Source organism: Lathamus discolor, chromosome 2 (genome assembly GCF_037157495.1).
Source record: "Lathamus discolor isolate bLatDis1 chromosome 2, bLatDis1.hap1, whole genome shotgun sequence".
Classification (NCBI taxonomy): Eukaryota; Metazoa; Chordata; class Aves; order Psittaciformes; family Psittacidae; genus Lathamus; species Lathamus discolor.
Genome location: NC_088885.1, coordinates 32,008,646 through 32,026,381, shown reverse-complemented (window position 1 = coordinate 32,026,381; position 17,736 = coordinate 32,008,646). Strand labels below are relative to the sequence as shown.

At 41.2% G+C, this 17,736-nt stretch overlaps 1 protein-coding gene across 3 annotated transcripts in view; it reads left to right on the top strand.

Moving 5' to 3' along the window:
* RAPGEF5 (Rap guanine nucleotide exchange factor 5) overlaps nucleotides 1-17,736 on the top strand; it is a 134,614-nt gene that overhangs the window by 104,457 nt on the left and 12,421 nt on the right. For all 3 annotated transcript variants that reach the window (XR_010609883.1, XM_065666307.1, XM_065666306.1), the window contains exons 14-19: nucleotides 2,255-2,352; nucleotides 4,113-4,235; nucleotides 5,030-5,208; nucleotides 11,384-11,474; nucleotides 14,015-14,065; nucleotides 15,166-15,253. Coding sequence is in view for 2 of the 3 variants with exons in the window: in XM_065666307.1 (XP_065522379.1) it covers nucleotides 2,255-2,352; nucleotides 4,113-4,235; nucleotides 5,030-5,208; nucleotides 11,384-11,474; nucleotides 14,015-14,065; nucleotides 15,166-15,253 (630 nt within the window). In the remaining variant the exon portion in view is untranslated. The remainder of the gene's footprint in view (nucleotides 1-2,254; nucleotides 2,353-4,112; nucleotides 4,236-5,029; nucleotides 5,209-11,383; nucleotides 11,475-14,014; nucleotides 14,066-15,165; nucleotides 15,254-17,736) is intronic.

The window sequence follows — 17,736 nt, the reverse complement described above, 5'->3', positions numbered from 1 at the left end:
GGAGGGAGACATGTATTTGCACAGTTGAGATATCAGGAGCAATCTAAGCAATATTTTGTAAGCAGTTTTGCTTACAACTGGCATTTTTTCCTTACTATTTTAGTGTTTCTCATTGAACAGAAAGGCTTATTGTCTTTTTTAAGGAAAACCAGACTGATCGTAGGCTGATACTAAGGACCAGCCAAACTCCCAAGTATTTCCTTGGGGTCTGGCAGGTCTCAAGCTCTTTGAAATTGGTTCGCTCGTTGCGGTATCTTTTGGCTCTTAGAGTATATAAAGAAAGCAATTTAACTAGGCACATAGAAATGAGAAGCTGAATCTACAAAGTAAAGGGGCTAAGAGTGTAGAATATTTGGCCGTGTTCTCAGATAACGTTGGTGTCAATCCCCTGGGGCAAAAGATGCACCTTTGCTACTTCTTTGTCAGTCTAGTTAAATTAACTATGCACAACTGCTGGCTTGTACTGTGTATTTATTTGATTCAGAAGTGGAAGGTCACATTTTTCTACCCCACGCTGAGCTCAATTAAATAACCATTTTTTTGCAGGGCACCAATGCGGGTGTCTGGAAAATGGTGCCCTGCTCTGGCTATGGAAAGGCTGGGCAGGGGGCAATCACAGAGGAGAATTACATGTAGATGTCCTGGCCAGCTGAGCAATATCATTTACAGGCATACCCGTTTACCTTTGTGTGTGCCCATTCCAGTGCATTTTACAGCACTGCAAAATCGCTGGGCTGCTGTTGTTTTTCAGGTCTTGTGCTCCAGTTCAAGAGCAGAACAAGTTTTGCTCTGATAACAATAAATCTGGTGCTAACTGCCTACTTAGCTAAAGAAAACCAACAATTCATAAATAATGAAGCACACTATTGTCTTTAGACCACACTGATTCCCAAGAAAGCTACAGAATAGAAGTGGTTGCCACGTGGCTGTTCAATAAGAAATAATTATTAAAATAGAGGTACAATAGGATTGTCATTTGTTCATGACCACTGTAACCCTTAAAATGTTAGTCATGTTGCCTGAATTAATTTGAGATAACACAATTTTGGTATCTTTGTTCTTAGCATTGTCAGTCCTGTGCTGCAAGTGATAAAACATGAGTCTGCCATGCTTTTCTCTTTTTTCCTTGGTATTTTTGTTATGTTTGCATGACTCAGAACTGTCATCTGCCACCCACTTGGAAGGCAGCAGTGGGAGCACTGGAGAATACATTTTTGTTGTACTCCTGAAATGAACAAGCAAGCTCTTTTTGTTCAAAATTACCTCGAAAAAACATACTGGTAGTTCAGCATAAATGTATATGGTGTCAGTGTGAATGTGGATAAGAGGCAAAACAGTTTGAAATGGTGTTTGGCTCTCAGGCTCTTCCTGGTTCTACTCCTCTGTCATGGGCAATGTGAAGTCCAAGGTAGCTGTCAACATGATTGTAGTGATTTTGTGTCTCCATAATATAGTCACTGTAATCAAATCTCATGTGTCAGGTCTCAGAGCCTGCAGGAAGAGGCAGTTTTCCTATGGCAGATTTTAGCTGTGTTCTGCTTTACTTTTTTGATTTATTTTTCCCAACACCTTTCTCTGGTGCATCCAAGATTGGCCAGAACTGAACCACTACTCTGAAGTGGAGGAGTCTGTTCTCTTTGCTACCAGTTTGGTATGTCCTGCTCTTTTACTCAGGTGTTTCCTGACTGAAATACTCTATGCCTAGAGGAAGTTTTGTAAATACTGTACTATAAAGGACTCTTCAGCCCTGCTCTGTGGGGTGAGTTTCATGGTGCTGAGATCCTTTAAACTTCTTTTCCTGTCAAATGACTGTAGCTACATCTCCACTCCACTCCTGCTCTTGTCTGCTAATGATGCACAACAGCTCAGTCTCTGGAGGCCAAAACAGTTTGTTCCAGCAAAAGTCTCTACATGTACAGTAGCTACACTGGGTTGAAATTGAATATTTTGTAATGTATAGGAGGTTAGAATGGATGGTTCAAGGGTTTCTTTCTGTTCTATCTGATGTGAAGTACACTTTGAAAGCAGATGCTGGAAGGTTTTGTGCTCTAGTCCAGCATCAGAGACATCTTTCCTTTATTGTGCCTGAAATAGTGTGGAGATGATGGTTCCCACAGGGAGTGGATCTGATGCATAGTTATATTTTAAGAACCTGATGTGGCTACACAAATACATTTGTAATGTTTTTCTCATATTTATATACAGCTTTTACACCTTGTCTGTAGCTTTTGTGTTTTGTTTTCTGTTTTTACAGAAAAACATGAGCTACAGCCAAATGACTTGGCTATCTCAAAATCTTTGGAGTCATCCAGTCGTATGTTTGTCTACCGGAAAGATCTGACTGATGCTTTGGTAAGAATCTGTATTGTTTACCTCCCAATTTTTATTTGTCTAACTCAAGAAGGCTTTTTCAATGCAGAATTTATTTTTTGCTTCCTTAGTAAAGCTTAGTGAGCTGCTCTATAAAAAGTATCATGCACTTATTTGATTGAACAGTAATGGAATTTGTTTACCAATTTCATGTAGACCAAAGGTTCTGTACAGCTTAAATCTTTCAATCTACATCAGCCTGGAAAAGCTGACTTGTTATTGTACAGAAATGGTTTTGATGAGGATTATTCAGGGCCTGTGTGACTTATTTTTCTTTCTTTCCTTCCTCCCCACCCCCCCAACTCTCCCTTGTGCCTTTGTAACACTTAAAGTGGCCAGTACATAATCATTCAAGGTGATGGACAAATTCCATGGAATTACTATTTGTAAATATGGTTGTTGTATGAGTTCTACCAAAATTACTGGACATCAGTGCAATCCCAGTGCTGTGGCAGCCACATGGTCAGTCTGTGGCTGGCATATATCACTGGTGGTATGTCCTCTTCCCTTCCTTCTGTCTGTCTTGTCTTCCCATCCTCCCGCTGCTGCTGGGGAGGGGAGCAGATTGAAGGGAGTAGGTCTCTCTCATTCTCTCTGTCCTCAGAAACCAGGATTGCATATTCTCTCCAACCATGATTTCCCAAAACTTCAGTGAGGCAGGAGCAGTCAGGCACTCAAACAATTACTCTTTCAATAGTTTTCTGCTAGTTATGCAGGTGTTCCAAGGAAAGCACAGGGATGGTATTGCAGCTGACTTCTGTGTTGTCAGTGCCACTAAGATTCTGTGCATTTATCCTAGGGATGAGAAATGTCTATTTACATTTTGTTGGATCAATGTTCTCTGAAGAGCTGACATGCTGCTATCATTGTAATCTGTCATCCCCATTATCTCCGACATTCTAGCCACCTCCAAAAATGAGGATATCAAGGGAAGGTTTCCAGCACATATGGGTGACAGCCAATCTAGTTTCATTAGTTACATAATAAAATTCACAAAACTTCTTGTAACTGTCAAACATATAGCATCAAAGTAATGGCTTAACTGGTAAGAGTAATCTTTTATTGTGGTAGATGTTTCATGTGCCAAGTTTTAGCCTAATGAGGTAAAAAAAAAAAAAAAAAAAAAGCAAGAGAAATGCAAACTTTTGAAAATCCAAGAAAATAAAGGAAATGTCAAATGATCCTTAACACCGGCGGTCCCAGTGCATTTCACAGTAATATGCTAAGTAACTTTAATGAATCTGGACCCACAGTACTTTGCTGTTTGGTGATTACATTTGGAGTAGATTAATCATAAAATGTATGTATTTATATTATTTGTAAAGTTGGATTGGTGGGCACGTTATGTGTATTTATTCTAAATCCAGTGTGTTTGCAGAATGATTCCTTTATCTTACAATACAAAAATTTCCTGGTGTCTTAATTCAGATTTTGTTTTCTGAATGTTTTGGGGATTTGATTTTCATTATGCTGTCTGCTTGGTCAGTGTTTTATATTCAAAGTTTAGAGAGAGAGGGAGAAGGCCTAATCCAGTAGCAAATCATTGATCTTGTTGACCCATTTTCTGTTTCAAGCTATTTATTAAATAGGCTATAACTCTTGATTTTGATTAGTTTGGGGAAAATCCCTCAGAGTGCACTTAGAGAAGATTACTTACTCAGCTCTCTTTCGTACCTTGGTCCTGTAGCTCTTTCACTGCAGAACTTTTAGAATTTGCTAAGGATTCTTTGCTCTTGATTTAGCACCCATTTGGTGAAAATGAGGAGTTGCAGCAAAGGTCTATTAGAATTTTGGGAATCAACACTTGGGATCTTGCCTTAGAACTAACAAACTTTGACTGGAGCCTCTTCAATGCAATTCATGAGGTAAGAAATGCCTCCAGGTATATTACTGTCATGCAGCATTGTGGTGCATTTTGGAGCACTGGTATTCCTTGATGTTCAGTTCGCTATCATGACAGAATGATTTGGCAGCTCTCAGTAGTAGTGGTATTGAGTCAGGTCCAAGAGATGTGTTGCAATCCATGACACTGAAAAGAAAAAAACTCTGAAAAGTTTGTAACTTCCCTGTACTGGGGCATCTCTTATGTTTCCTGTGTATCTGGTGGGTTTTATTGAGATTTGCCTAAAGGGAGTAGAAGAGCATGGGTATTCTCTAAAACTGGCCTGTATGAATATGTCGTATATGCCAATTGTCTTTTGCACTGGATAATGTTCCAGTAAATATAGGACTCCACAAATAGGTGTACTTGATATTACTTCAACCACAAAAAAAAAAAAAAATCACCATTTCAGCAATTTAGATGGTCACATTATTATTATTGCTAGGCTTCACTGAGATAAAAAATACTGGGTAGGCTTTATAAAATGGGATAATGGCCCACTTCAGTGCCCACTGGGTTGTTTCCATGACTTTTATAGGTTCTGGTGTGAGCTGCTGAGTAAAATACACAGTTACCAGCACAAAATGTCACTTAAAAATAACATTCGCTGAAAAGCATGTTGGCTTTCTGAGAAAATGAAGGGGAAATTCCCTTGCTTCTCATCATATGCTTTCCTTGATCACCATTTATATCCAAGTCTAGTTTCAAAAACAGTTCTAAATAGTTTACGTTTAATTCTTTTTTTATATCCATAATAATGTTGTCAATGTCTTCCAGCAAGAGCTGATATGCTTCACATTCAGCAGACAGGACAGTACCGAAAACACTGAGAATCTCAGTCTTCTGCTTCAAAGATGCAATGAGGTCCAGCTTTGGGTTGCCACTGAGATACTCCTCTGCAGCCAGCTCTGCAAACGTGTACAGCTAGTCAAAAAGTTCATCAAGATTGCTGCCCAGTAAGTTACTAACATTGCAAAGCAACAAAAATCCTTGAATTCACATCCTTTGTTTGGTGGGAGTAGGTGCAAAAGAAAAGAAAGCAAACTATTTTGTCACCTTGTGTTTTAATACTGTTGTAAGCACAGCTAGATAAAACAGTCCATAAATAACAACAAATACTGGCCAAAACTAGACATGGCAGAATATATGCTGCTCAAGTCTTCCCCAGCAACTTAGCCACTGTATCTACAGGATCAACTGCAAAATCTCTGGTGGTGCAGATATCTTCTTTCTTAGAAGAGATAACCTGAGGACCATATTACAAAACTATTTGAGCAGCAACACTGTTATTCACCAAAGACTACATGGAAACAAAAAATATTCTGTTAGAGGAAACTAGCTACAATAAGCTGTTGCCCTATGCAGTCTTCTCTGGACTACTCATTAATTTATTGGAGGTGAGGGTCTTTATTAATTAGGTTTGATAGTATATTCTTGTGCTGCTACTAAATAGTGCTGGCATTTCTTCTATGCCTTGGAACAGAATAAAAATATATACTATACACAGAGAGTTCTTTTCTCTATAATCACTCTTATTTTAGTAACCAGGGAAATGGAGCAGTTTAAATATGTGCAACCATTCTCCTTGCCTCTCTTTCCACTTGTAAGTCTTCTGCAATATTTGAATGTGCATGTTCATGGAAAAGGTATAATTTGTTCCCTTCATCAACTGGATTGATTTAATTTGCAAGGCAGTTACATACAAAAGACTGTTCTCTGCTGAAGCAATTCCTTTGGTGAAATGAATTCTTCTAATCTAATCTAGTGTAACTCATAAATGTGATTTGATTTAGTTTACAAGTTGTATGGTATCCATATGGTTCATTTTCTGCCTTATCAATGAACAAGTTTGGTCAAATTATGTCAACATTGGTTGGTTCTGTTTGTCTTGCTTGCACCACAGTAGCATTAATTTGCATTCCAGGAAAAGTTTCATGTCTGTTCCACGTAGAGATATATTCGTTACCAGACTAAAATGTTGCTTTATTTGAATCCCATCTCTGTTAAGTGAAAAGCCAAAGCTATGGAGACTAAATATAGTTGTCAATAAACAGCAGACTGGCTTTCCCAGTGTATTGTGTCATTATAGCCTATAGATGATGAAATAATGGATACACAAATAAGTGGGTATGTGGTTTGCGAGGGATATTTTGTAATCAGAAAAGCAGCTTTCTAAAAGAAAGACATTATCATATCTTATCAATTCTGGAAGAGTTGATAAAAGAGGAACGAGTAGAAGGACGGTGTGCTTAGCACAGGACTGTCATCATGAGGCACAAGCTAAGAAGCCCTGCTATTTTGATTTTGACTAAGGCAGAGAGGTAGGGAGCTGTGAGAAGCTCTGGCTGCTTCCTGTTCTCTGCTCCCAGATTTGGCCAGGAATCATTTTCGATGACTCTCATCTTGTCAGGAAAGCACCAGGACTAACACCTCATGTTGAATGTTTGTATACTTTACTGCTGAAGAATATGTGAAGAAGATGAAGGCTTTTAAACAAGTGTGTCAGTACATAAAAGGGAGATGGAGTGTATGAAACACAGATGCATACTCTTCCGTTGATGAGCTAGTCTAAAATAGAAAACAAGTGATTTAATAAAGAAAATTAATCAGCATGTTGTTAGAAATTAAAATTTTGAGGAGTTGCAGAAAAAGGTCATGAAGGGTTAGAATAAATGGATTATAACAGCAGCCTTCTCGCTTGCCAAGCAGTGACTGCCTTGAAAAGATGTGCCTTCTCTCTACAGTTCTTTGTGTTAAATGGGCCCACCCAACAGACAGTTTATTTGAGCTGTGTTGGACACCTTTTTTGTTTCAAAATGAATTACATTTGGGAGCTGTCTGATTTGAATGATAGGAGTCTGAGCAACAACGTTATGATTAACTTTAAGACACCTGAAGTCACGTGAGAAATACAGTCCCAAGATAGTACACAGCAATGAGTTCAATCTTTATGAAACTTGTAAGAAGTGCTGAAAAATTTCCAGACTAAGGCCTTGGCACGTGCTTTTCACTGATAAATCACAATGAAGGCAGTGGATTCGTCTGTATGTAAAATTATCTTCAAAGAGGATTCTCACTCACACACACATGCACACGTATGTTTACTGTGGTCTTCAAGAATCATAGAATCATAGAATAGTTAGGGTTGGAAAGGACCTCAAGATCATCTAGTTCCAACCCCCCTGCCATGGGCAGGGACACCTCACACTAAACCATCCCACCCAAGGCATCATCCAACCTGGCCTTGAACACTCCCAGGGATGGAGCACTCACAACCTCCCTAGGCAACCTATTCCAGTGCCTCACCACCCTTACAGTAAAGATCATCCTCCTTATAGCCAATCTAAACTTCCCTTGTTTAAGTTTTAACCCATTACCCCTTGTCCTTTCACTACAGTCCCTAACGAAGAGTCCCTCCCCAGCATCCTTCTAGGCCCCCTTCAGGTACTGGAAGGCTGCTATGAGGTCTCCACGCAGCCTTCTCTTCTCCAGGCTCAACAGCCCCAACTTTCTCAGTCTGTCTTCATGCGGGAGGTGCTCCAGCTGCCTGATCATCCTCGTGGCCCTCCTCTGGACTTGTTCCAACAGATCCATGTCCTTTTTATGTTGAGGACGCCAGAACTGTACACAATATTCCAAGTGAGGTCTCACGAGAGCAGAGTAGAGGTGCAGGATCACCTCCTTCGACCTGCTGGTCACCCTCCTTTTAATGCAGCCCAGGATATGGTTGGCTTTCTGGGCTGCAAGCACTTACTGCTGGCTCATATTAAGTGTCTCATCGACCAACACCCCTAGTCCTTCTCTGCAGGGCTGCTCAAAATCTCTTCTCTGCCCAATCTGTAGCCGTGCCTGGGATTGCTCCGACCCAGGTGTAGGACCTTGCACTTGTCATGGTTGAATTTCATAAGGTTGGCATCAGCCCACCTCACAAGCGTGTTAAGGTCCCTCTGGATGGCATCCCTTCCCTCCAGCATATCAACCAGACCACACAGCTTGGAGTCATCGGCAAACTTGCTGAGGGCGCACTCAATCCCACTGTCCATGTCAGCGACGAAGATGTTAAACAAGGCCGGTCCCAACAGGGATCCCTAAGGGACACCACTCATTACTGGTCTCCAGCGGGACATGGAGCCATTGACCACAACTCTTTGCATGCGGCCATCCAGCCAGTTCTTTATCCACCGAGTGGTCCATCCATCAAATTGATATCTCTCCAATTTAGAGAGAAGGATGTCGTGTGGGACAGTGTCAAACGCTTTGCACAAGTCCAGGTAGATGACATCAACTGCTTTACCCTTGTCCATCAGTTCTGTATCACCCTCATAGAAGGCCACCAAATTGGTCAGGCAGGATTTCCCCTTAGTGAAGCCATGCTGGCTGTCACCAAGCACCTTGTTGTTTTTCATGTGCCCTAGCATGCCATCTAGGAGAATGTGCTCCAAGATTTTACCAGGCACAGAGGTGAGACTGACTGGTCTGTAATTTCCCAGGTCTTCCATTTTCCCCTTCTTGAAAATGGGGGTTATATTTCCCTTTTTCCAGTCGTTGGGAACTTCACCTGACTGCCATGATTTTTCAAATATGATGGCCAGTGGCTTAGCAACTTCATTCGCCAGCTCCTTTAGAACCCGCGGATGGATTCCATCAGGTCCCATGGACTTGTGCACGTTCAAATTTTTAAGATCATCTCGAACCAGATCGTCTCCTATAATGGGCCCAAGGTCTTCATTCTCACAGTCCCTGGGTCTACCTTCTAAGACTTGGGTGGTGCAGTCAGAGCCTTTGTCAGTGAAGACCGAGGCGAAGAAGTCATTCATAACCTCAGCCTTCTCCAAATTCTGTGTAGCCAGTTCTTCCGAGAGCTTCCTCAGGGGGCCTATGTTGTCCCTAGTCTGTTTTTTGTTTGCTACGTACCTGTAGAATCCCTTCCTGTTATCCTTAACATCCCTGGCCAAGTTTAATTCTAACTGGGTCTTAGCCTTCCTAACCTGGTCCCTAGCTTCTCAGACAACATCCCTGTACTCTACATCCCTGTACTCTACTCAGGCAAGGCCGCCTGTCATTGCTTCCACTTTTTATCAGCCTCTTTTTTCCTTTGAATTTTCCTCAGCCGCTCCTTATCCATCCAAGGAGGTCTCCTGGCCCTCCTGCCACATTTTCTTCTAGTTGGGATGCAGCACTCCTGAGCTTGTAGCAGGTGGTCCTTGAATATCAACCAAGAGTCGTGGGCCCCCCTGCCCTCCAGGGCTATATCCCATGGAACCTTACTAAGCAGGCTCCTGAAGAGGCCAAAGTCTGGTCTTTTGAAGTCCAGGGCAGTGAGCTTGCTACACGCTCTTCTCACTCTCCTGGGGATCTCAAATTCGACCATCTTGTGATCGCTGCATCCAAGGCTGCCCTGGAGTACCACATTCTCAATGAGCCCTTCCCTGTTGGTGAGCACAAGGTCAAGCATGGCACCTCTCCTTGTCGGCTCCTCTATTACTTGCAGAAGGAAGTTGTCTTCCACACAATCGAGGAACCTCCTGGATTGCTTGTGCCGTGCAGTGCCGTCATTCCAACAGATGTCAGGGTGGTTGAAATCCCCCATGAGAACAAGGGCCTGCGAGCGTGAGGCTTTTCCTATCTGTCTGTAGAGTGCTTCATCCACAGGTTCTCCTTGATCAGGCGGCCTGTAACATATCCCCACAATAATGTCTCCCATCGCTGTTTTCCCTTTAACCCACAAACTCTCTGTAAACCGCTCACCTGTCCCCAGACAGAGTTCTGTACTCTTCAGCCTATCCGTAACATAAAGGGCAACTCCCCCTCCCCGCCTGCTGGGCCTGTCTTTTCTAAAGAGCCTGTAACCTTCCATTCCAACACTCCAGTCATAGGAGCCATCCCACCATGTTTCTGTGATGCCTATTATATCATACCCCCGTAGACGTGCACACATCTCTAATTCCTCTTGTTTGTTCCCCATGCTACGGACGTTTGCATAGAGGCATCTGAGCCTAGCTCCAAATGAATCCAGCTCGTTGGCTGGAGCAGCTGGAATCTGCAAGAGAAAGGGGAATCTTGTTTGAAAAGGACTCAGTATTTCAGGATTTCAAATATCCTAATTATCTAGAAATAAGCAGGCTCTTATTGTATATAGTAAAATGTCAAAGCGTAGAGGTATCAAGCAAATTCTGTAGGGACCTGTATTGGGACCGGTGCTAACTGCACCTGATTTATAGGGATATGTAAATTGAACATTTTTAGACAATAGAAGTGATGAGGGATTGCAAATGCTGTGGAGAATCCAAAAAAAAAAAAGAATGATCTGAGGAGTCTAAAGGCATGTGCAGACAACAGTAGGATAAGATTTAATTTAGATAGAAGCAAAGTAATTCAGCTAGGGAATGCTAATACTGAGCTGAAGAAATAAATGCATGATGGTAAAGAACAATACTGTGACAGAGGTCCTTGGGTGATAATAGATGACAAATTAAAGGCAAGGACAAAGTGTGATGCTGTTCCAAATAAATAATTTGCTATTTGTTTTACACTTGCACAGAAGAAAGGTGTGAGAACTTAGAGCCAAACCAGTAATTAGGTTTATCCTTCTCTCCCCACTGTCTCACTACATCTCCTTGGTAAGAAGGAAACACATGGAAGAAAAGTTAAAATAAATTACAAGAATTCAATGAAAGATAATAACAATATGGAAAAGTAGATTGCAGGCCATGACCACAGAGAGAATTGGAAGGAACTGATGGTGTGCAATTTACAGAGAAGAAAAAGGGGATGAAAATGTTTCTAATGCAACAGAATAGAGGTCAGTTATTCTGCATGGTAAAGGACAGCTGAGAGTAACTTGAACATTGAAAAGGGAAAATTACTTTTGACAGCAAAGGGAAAAAATAACCTGCTAACAACAGGGTTGATGAGACAGTAGAACGTTTGCTGAAAAACTTAAAGACCCCATCGCCTAGACTGCAGGTGGTCATGAGAGGACATTTAATAAGTTAATTATGTGGAAGATGATTGTATGTTAGTGCTGAGGGTTGAAATGAGACTTAGTAACCTAGGATACCTTTGCTTTCCATTTATCTCTAATTCTGAGTACAAAAATGAGAATACAACATTCATATTTTTATTCCACAGCTGTAAAGCCCAAAGAAATCTGAATTCATTCTTTGCTATAGTTATGGGTCTTAACACTGCATCTGTCAGCCGGCTGTCTCAGACCTGGGAGGTAAGATGCATCTTTGTATCTTTTAGACCCTGTCAAAACCATTTATCACAAAGGTTGTAGACTGGTGAAATACCCCTTTTGTCTAATTATTGGAGTTTTTCATGCTGAAATCAAACATGGAGTGAGTGTTAGCAGAGGAACTTCTTTGTGACCTGAAACTTCAGATACACAGCAATCATGGAATAATTTAATTTTAAACCTAAACCAACCAACCAACCAAAACCCACAAAATAGAAATAACCCCTCTTTAATTCTCCTTTATCAGCTCTTTTGCAGCTGCTCATCTTGACAGCAAAGTTAGGAAATGGACCATGAATAAGGAGCATACTGGAGCATAGACATTATCTGCTAAAGAAGCTACTGGTGCCTAGACAGAGCATGGGATATTTAGAGGAGGGTCCCACTGGTATCTGTGCTTATATTGTGGATTTAATTTTTTTCTATCCAAGTAAATTATTGAGTGTTAGTGTCTGCAATCTTACTATATCTGCTGTTGAAGTGAAAATTAGAGAAGGAGCAATTAAGTGTGATGGGGTGAAGTCCTCTCCCTCCCCCACGTCCCCAACACCACAAGTGGGCAGTACTCAAAAAATAGTAATCTGTAATACAAAGTGACAAGAGAATGGCTGTGATCTCTTGCCTTTGAGATATTCATGAGCACCAGCAGCTGAAGACACATGGTCATCAGAGACTTACAAACCTGCCTACCACTGTCCAGGCAAAGCCTTACCCCTTAGCTGAAATCATGCATATGGAAACATTGCTGTGTAAGTCAGTGGCTTTGGCACACAGAGAAACAAGGGCAGTGACTGCTTCTGCAGGGAGGATTTTACAGGGACTTAGGCAAGGAGGAGCGAACTTTAAATAACAGGTGAAGCAAAAATGTTAGAGAAAATACACACCTGAGGACAACGATACAGAAACCCCTTGTCTTTCCTATTTCTAAAATGCCTCTCTAGGGGACATCTGCCCTTGCCTGCTCTTATGGGTTGCCTTCATCCCATTCCTCTGGGCTTTGGTAGGAGATTGGAAGGTTTTAAGTAGTGTCTCAAAGGCACCTGGTGGCAATGGTGTATATCTGTCCCGCAGAGAAACATGTAGAACTGTGCTGTGTGATGAGACCTCTGGAGATCATGCGCTGCTGGTGGAGTTCTCTCAGGAAGAATAGAATATATTGCTTGTCAGAACAAGGAGTGCATATGCATACGTATTGTTTAAAATATGTCATGGTTCTGTGTGTAAAATAGTTATGAAGACATATGCGTTTAAAAAAAAAAACCCAACACAACTTTATTGCACTGGAAATTTCAAAAGCAGAAGGTTATTTGCATTAGTAATGTGACTTCTAGGAAGTAGAACAATGTTTATAAATTAATTATAATTACTTACACTTGTAAATGAAACAACCTAAATTTAAGTAAGCATTTAGACAGTAAACTACATTGGCTCTGCACCTGAATTCTTAAACAAGTAGTATGCTCCCAAACTCCCTCTTCTACCATTTTTTTTTCCTATGATATTATGCAGTGTTTTAATGAGCCTAACTTTCCCTGACTGAAGATGTTAAAAATGTGCAATTGCAATTCCATGTTCTGTTATTTTAGCATTTTAATCGTACAGCACATCCATTTAATCTTTATTGTTCTAAATCTCTTTTCTGTTAGTGTCACTGTGGCTGTCAAGAGTCTAAGTACAGACAAGATAGGGTGTGTGGACCCTTCAAGCCTATTTTTTCCCAGCCATACTAATTAGTCTAGTAAAAGATATCCCCTCTTACTACAAATCCTATCTCAAATCTGAAATAATAGCAGCAAAATTCAAGTTGGAGAAGAACAATTGCTTTGAGTACAATGAGGTGAATCCATTAAAACATCTTAGAAATAAAGGGAGTGGATGCTTGTGGAGTAGATCAGGTGTTAGCATGTAAGGCAAGAAGGTAGTTTGTGTCTGAGCTGTCTTAGAATGTGCTTTGTGCACCTCCCTGTAGGATTAGGATGAGATATCGAAGATGGATTAATCGTTTGTTAAGGAAACATCTCTCTCTGGCATGAGCATGTGCCAGCGCTAGCACTGGTCAGCACTGGGGGTGGTGTATCAAACAGCACCAAGCGTGATGGCTATTAATTTCTAGAACCCTTGTTTTAAGGGAAGATTGATAACAATAAATAATTTAACCTGGATGTGATCACAGTATCTGAATTCTCAGCCTGTGTTACTGCTTCTGTCTTGATATGGATATTAAGGTAAACACAGCAGACATAGAAGCTAAGGAAGAAAATTAAAACAGCTGATAACAAGCAGTTTCCATGAGAGAAGGATGCAGATCCCTGAGGTGAGGCTGTAGGCTCCAGAGCTTCACTGGCATTGAACATAACATGGTTTGTAATTAGGGCTCTTGGAGCTGAGGAGTGGAGGTTGACTCCCTGTTGGTACTTTCAGCAGGCACTTCAACCATGGCAGTCTCATGGCATAAAAATATATCAATATTTTTCTGCTTAAATCAACTTTTCTTTTTTTCCTCTCTGTTTTCCCCACTTCAGAAAATTCCTGGGAAGTTCAGGAAACTTTTCACTGAGCTTGAAAGTTTGACAGTAAGTACAGTGTTGGGGGCAGAACAGCATTGCTTGCCTTTACCTGTCTTCCTTCTGCCTAATTTACTTGGAAGCTGCCTGTTGTCTGGAGCTGGAGCTTGTCACGTCAGATGTGTGATTTGCCGAAGGCCACACAGCAATCCAGAGCTCAGAGGTGGTCTCCAAACACACAAAAACAAAGAAGCTATATTTCTGACAGCTGGAAAAAGGGCAGAGAGGTGAATGTGGTGTTGGTTCCCCAGCATCAATTTGGAAGCCGTTCTTTTACTCTGGTGGTTAATAGGCCTTTATCTGAAGCAACATGCTGTGGATCAGGAGAAAAGGAGAACAGCTGATGCTGGAAAAAAAAATCAAAATCCAAGGCTAAGGGTTGTTGTCAGCATTATCAAAGCTGTATAAACAAGTGTTTCCTCTGGCTGTCATGAAAGCGGGTGCCTGGTGGTATTGCTGCCTGGTGCGGGGAACATGAGACCTGGCCTTCCAATGGCTGTCCATGCTTCTGTACTTAAGAGTCTTTTATAAATTAATGTGTTTTGAAGATTGTGTGTGAGCTTGTGTACAAAAATGTTTGTTTATATGGGAAATGGAGATGCCTTTTTGAATTACTTACACACCACTGAAAGATACTCTCTTACTTTCTTTTAAAATCTCTAATATGCTCCACTGATCTGAGATCAGGTTTTGTTGGGATTTTCTTGCTGTTGTTCGGTGACGTTTGTTGTTGGTTATGTCTGTTTTCAAAGATAAAATTGATCAGCAATACTTTCAGAGATACATTTTGTGCTAGATAGTAAGCACAAGAGATTTTGCTAACAGGAATTTGTGGGGAAATTACAGAGCAGTGTGAGTGAATCTATTCCGCAGCTTACTCCCATTTTAGCACTGCTTCATCTAGAGGAATGTCACTGTTTTTGTTCCTTTCACTGTTTATGTTTCCTGTTCAGTTTAGTAAGTCACCTATCTAGTCACTTTATCTACCTCATTTCCAAAGAAACCTTTTGTATCAAAAACATGTTCAGATCATAAGCCCTTAATGGATTTAGAATTGCTCTTTTTATAGGATATTGATTTTTCTCTCTATTACCCAAATGGTTTTGTAGGACCCTTCTTTGAATCACAAAGCTTACAGAGATGCATTCAAGAAAATGAAATCACCAAAAATCCCCTTCATGCCCTTACTTCTGAAAGGTAATGTTAAAGCTTGGCTGCTCTTATTCGTTGTGGATAATTAAAATAAGTGCAAGGTAATCTTTCCTTCAGGTGACCTTATGATAACCATGTGGCACATGTAGTAGCACTTGGTCTGGATAGTAAACATCTGCCTTTTACTAATACAGGGGGAAGATGGCAATTTTCACACAGGTTTTCAGTATCTTCCTGTCAGTTGTGGATAGAGCAGTGTTCCATTGCTTTGGCCACATCCTCTTCAGTGGAGAAGCGAGACCTTGCAACCCCTGAATGGGGCTGTCCAGCTGTGCTGGCTGCACCTATGGAAGCAGCCTCAGTCATGCTGCTGTTCTGTGATGCTTGCTGTGCGTCAACAGGGTGAACCTACCCTAGGTCACACTGAAGGCAGAACCTGCCCTGTCTTTCTGCCCTGAGAGCAAGGGTTTTTCGAGTCTTTTATAGGTCTGAAAGAGATAAATAAAATCTTACTATTTAAAAAAAATTTTTTTACAAAATTATTAAAACACAGCTATGTGCTTAATGCAGTGAGCTTGCCAGCTAGTTAAATGGCAGGCATTTCAAATATTCCGTTGTCTTGGAATCATGAATTATTAATTCCTTTGTCTTTGAACACGGCAAATCTATTTGATTATTCCTCTATTCTGAAAGTGTACTCTTTAGGCTTTTTATTCCAACCTGCTGCTGCTGCTGCTATGAGTTTTAAATGTTTGAAGACAGTTCTCCAGATCAGTTGGTGACAGCTCAGGAGCCATCAGGCACTTCCCCTCTTTGCACATGTCAAAGGAGTTTGCATTAGTTGAGATGGATACAATTATCAAGGCTTCAAAATCAGTATTTTTTAAGTGTTCTGGAGTATATCTTGCCTGCAAACAAAAGGCAGCAAACATAAACAAGTAACTTGAAGCAATGATGTTTGCACAGCAGTACAATATGGTATATAAAAACATGCATGTAAGCAGCATTTATGTCTCTTAAAATATATTGGAAATAGCAAGGAGACTTTGCAAATTGACACAGTAATTTTCTTTGGTACTGTCCTGGGTTCAGCAGTAGCAGTAATTTTTTCTCCTTCTTAGTAGCTGCTGCAGCGCTGTGTTTTTCTCAACCCGTGGGAGTAACATTCTTTCAATTCTCCTCCCTGTCCCTCCAAGAGAGGGGTGGGGAGGAAGGGGGGAAACGAGCTAGCCGGCTGCACGGGTCTGAGTTACTGACTGCACTTAAAACCATGACAGATCTTTTTGTCGCCCAACGTGGGGCACGAAGGGTTGAGATAAGAGCAGTCCAGTAACTAAGGTATAACACAAACCACTACTGCTACCTCCAATAATAATAATGATAAGGGAAATAACAACGGAAGAAAATACAACCACTCACCACCTGCTGATACCCAGCCCAACCAATACCTTGCCCGACCCGAGCAGAGAACTAGCCCTTCCGGGTAACTCTCAGTTTACATCCTGGGCATGACATGCTGTGGTATGGAATATCTCTAGTTTGGGTCAGGTGTCCTGTCTCTGCTTCCTCCCAGTTTCCCTTCCTCCCTGGCAGAGCATGAGACTCAGAAAGTCCTTGGTCAGACCAAACATTTGAGCAGTAACTAAAAACATCAGTGTTATCAGTGCTGTTCCCAGGCCGAAAGTCAAAACCACAGCACTGCACCAGTTACTAAGAAGGAGAAAAAATGACTGCTGCTGCTGAACCCAAGACAAGTATAGTGATCCATAAGGAGATATTGCCAAGATTGGTAGTTCCCAAAGTATCACATAGTACCTAGGACTTTATTCCATGTCAAGCATGTTTGTATTAACATTATTTCCAAGACCAATAAAATAAGCATGGGTAGCAGAGAAATCATTATTAACTCAACAAATTACTGCATTTCAACACAAGACAAAAAAAAGTAGCTTCAAGAAAAAACTGAAAATCATGAATAGCCTTTCTTTGATTATGAAAAATAACTTTAGAGTGTTCTTTTAAAGTTAATTAAATTTAAATGCAGAGCTCTCTCACAGCTTTGGAAAATCAGGCAGATTTTTCAAATGTGTAATAAAGTACTGTGATGTGCTCTTACAACCAAGCTCAGATGCAATTTTCTGCTCTGCTGAATTTATCTAGACTGTCAGTTGTGGCCGCAAAGCAAATTTCTGTTCCTTCCATCCTCAGAGATAAACACATTGCTGTTACTGACTTAAAAAGCTCTGTGGAAATTTCTGCTTCTGGTGTAAGTTTTTTGTTAGAAGAGATGGACAGTTTTTAACTGCAGTGATACAGACACAAGTAATGCCTGTGTCTTGAATCTGTGTCCTTTCTCTGTCCCTTTCCCTGGCTGCCTCAAAGCAGCCCAGCAGAGGAGGTATGGAGGGCCTCACTTCCTCCTTTCACCCTGCTTAGTGCTTGCCCCACTTTACTCAGGAGTTGGAGCTGGACTTGGGGTGCCCATGAGGGCATCCTACCTGCTTGAGGCAGACCCCACCCCATCTGCC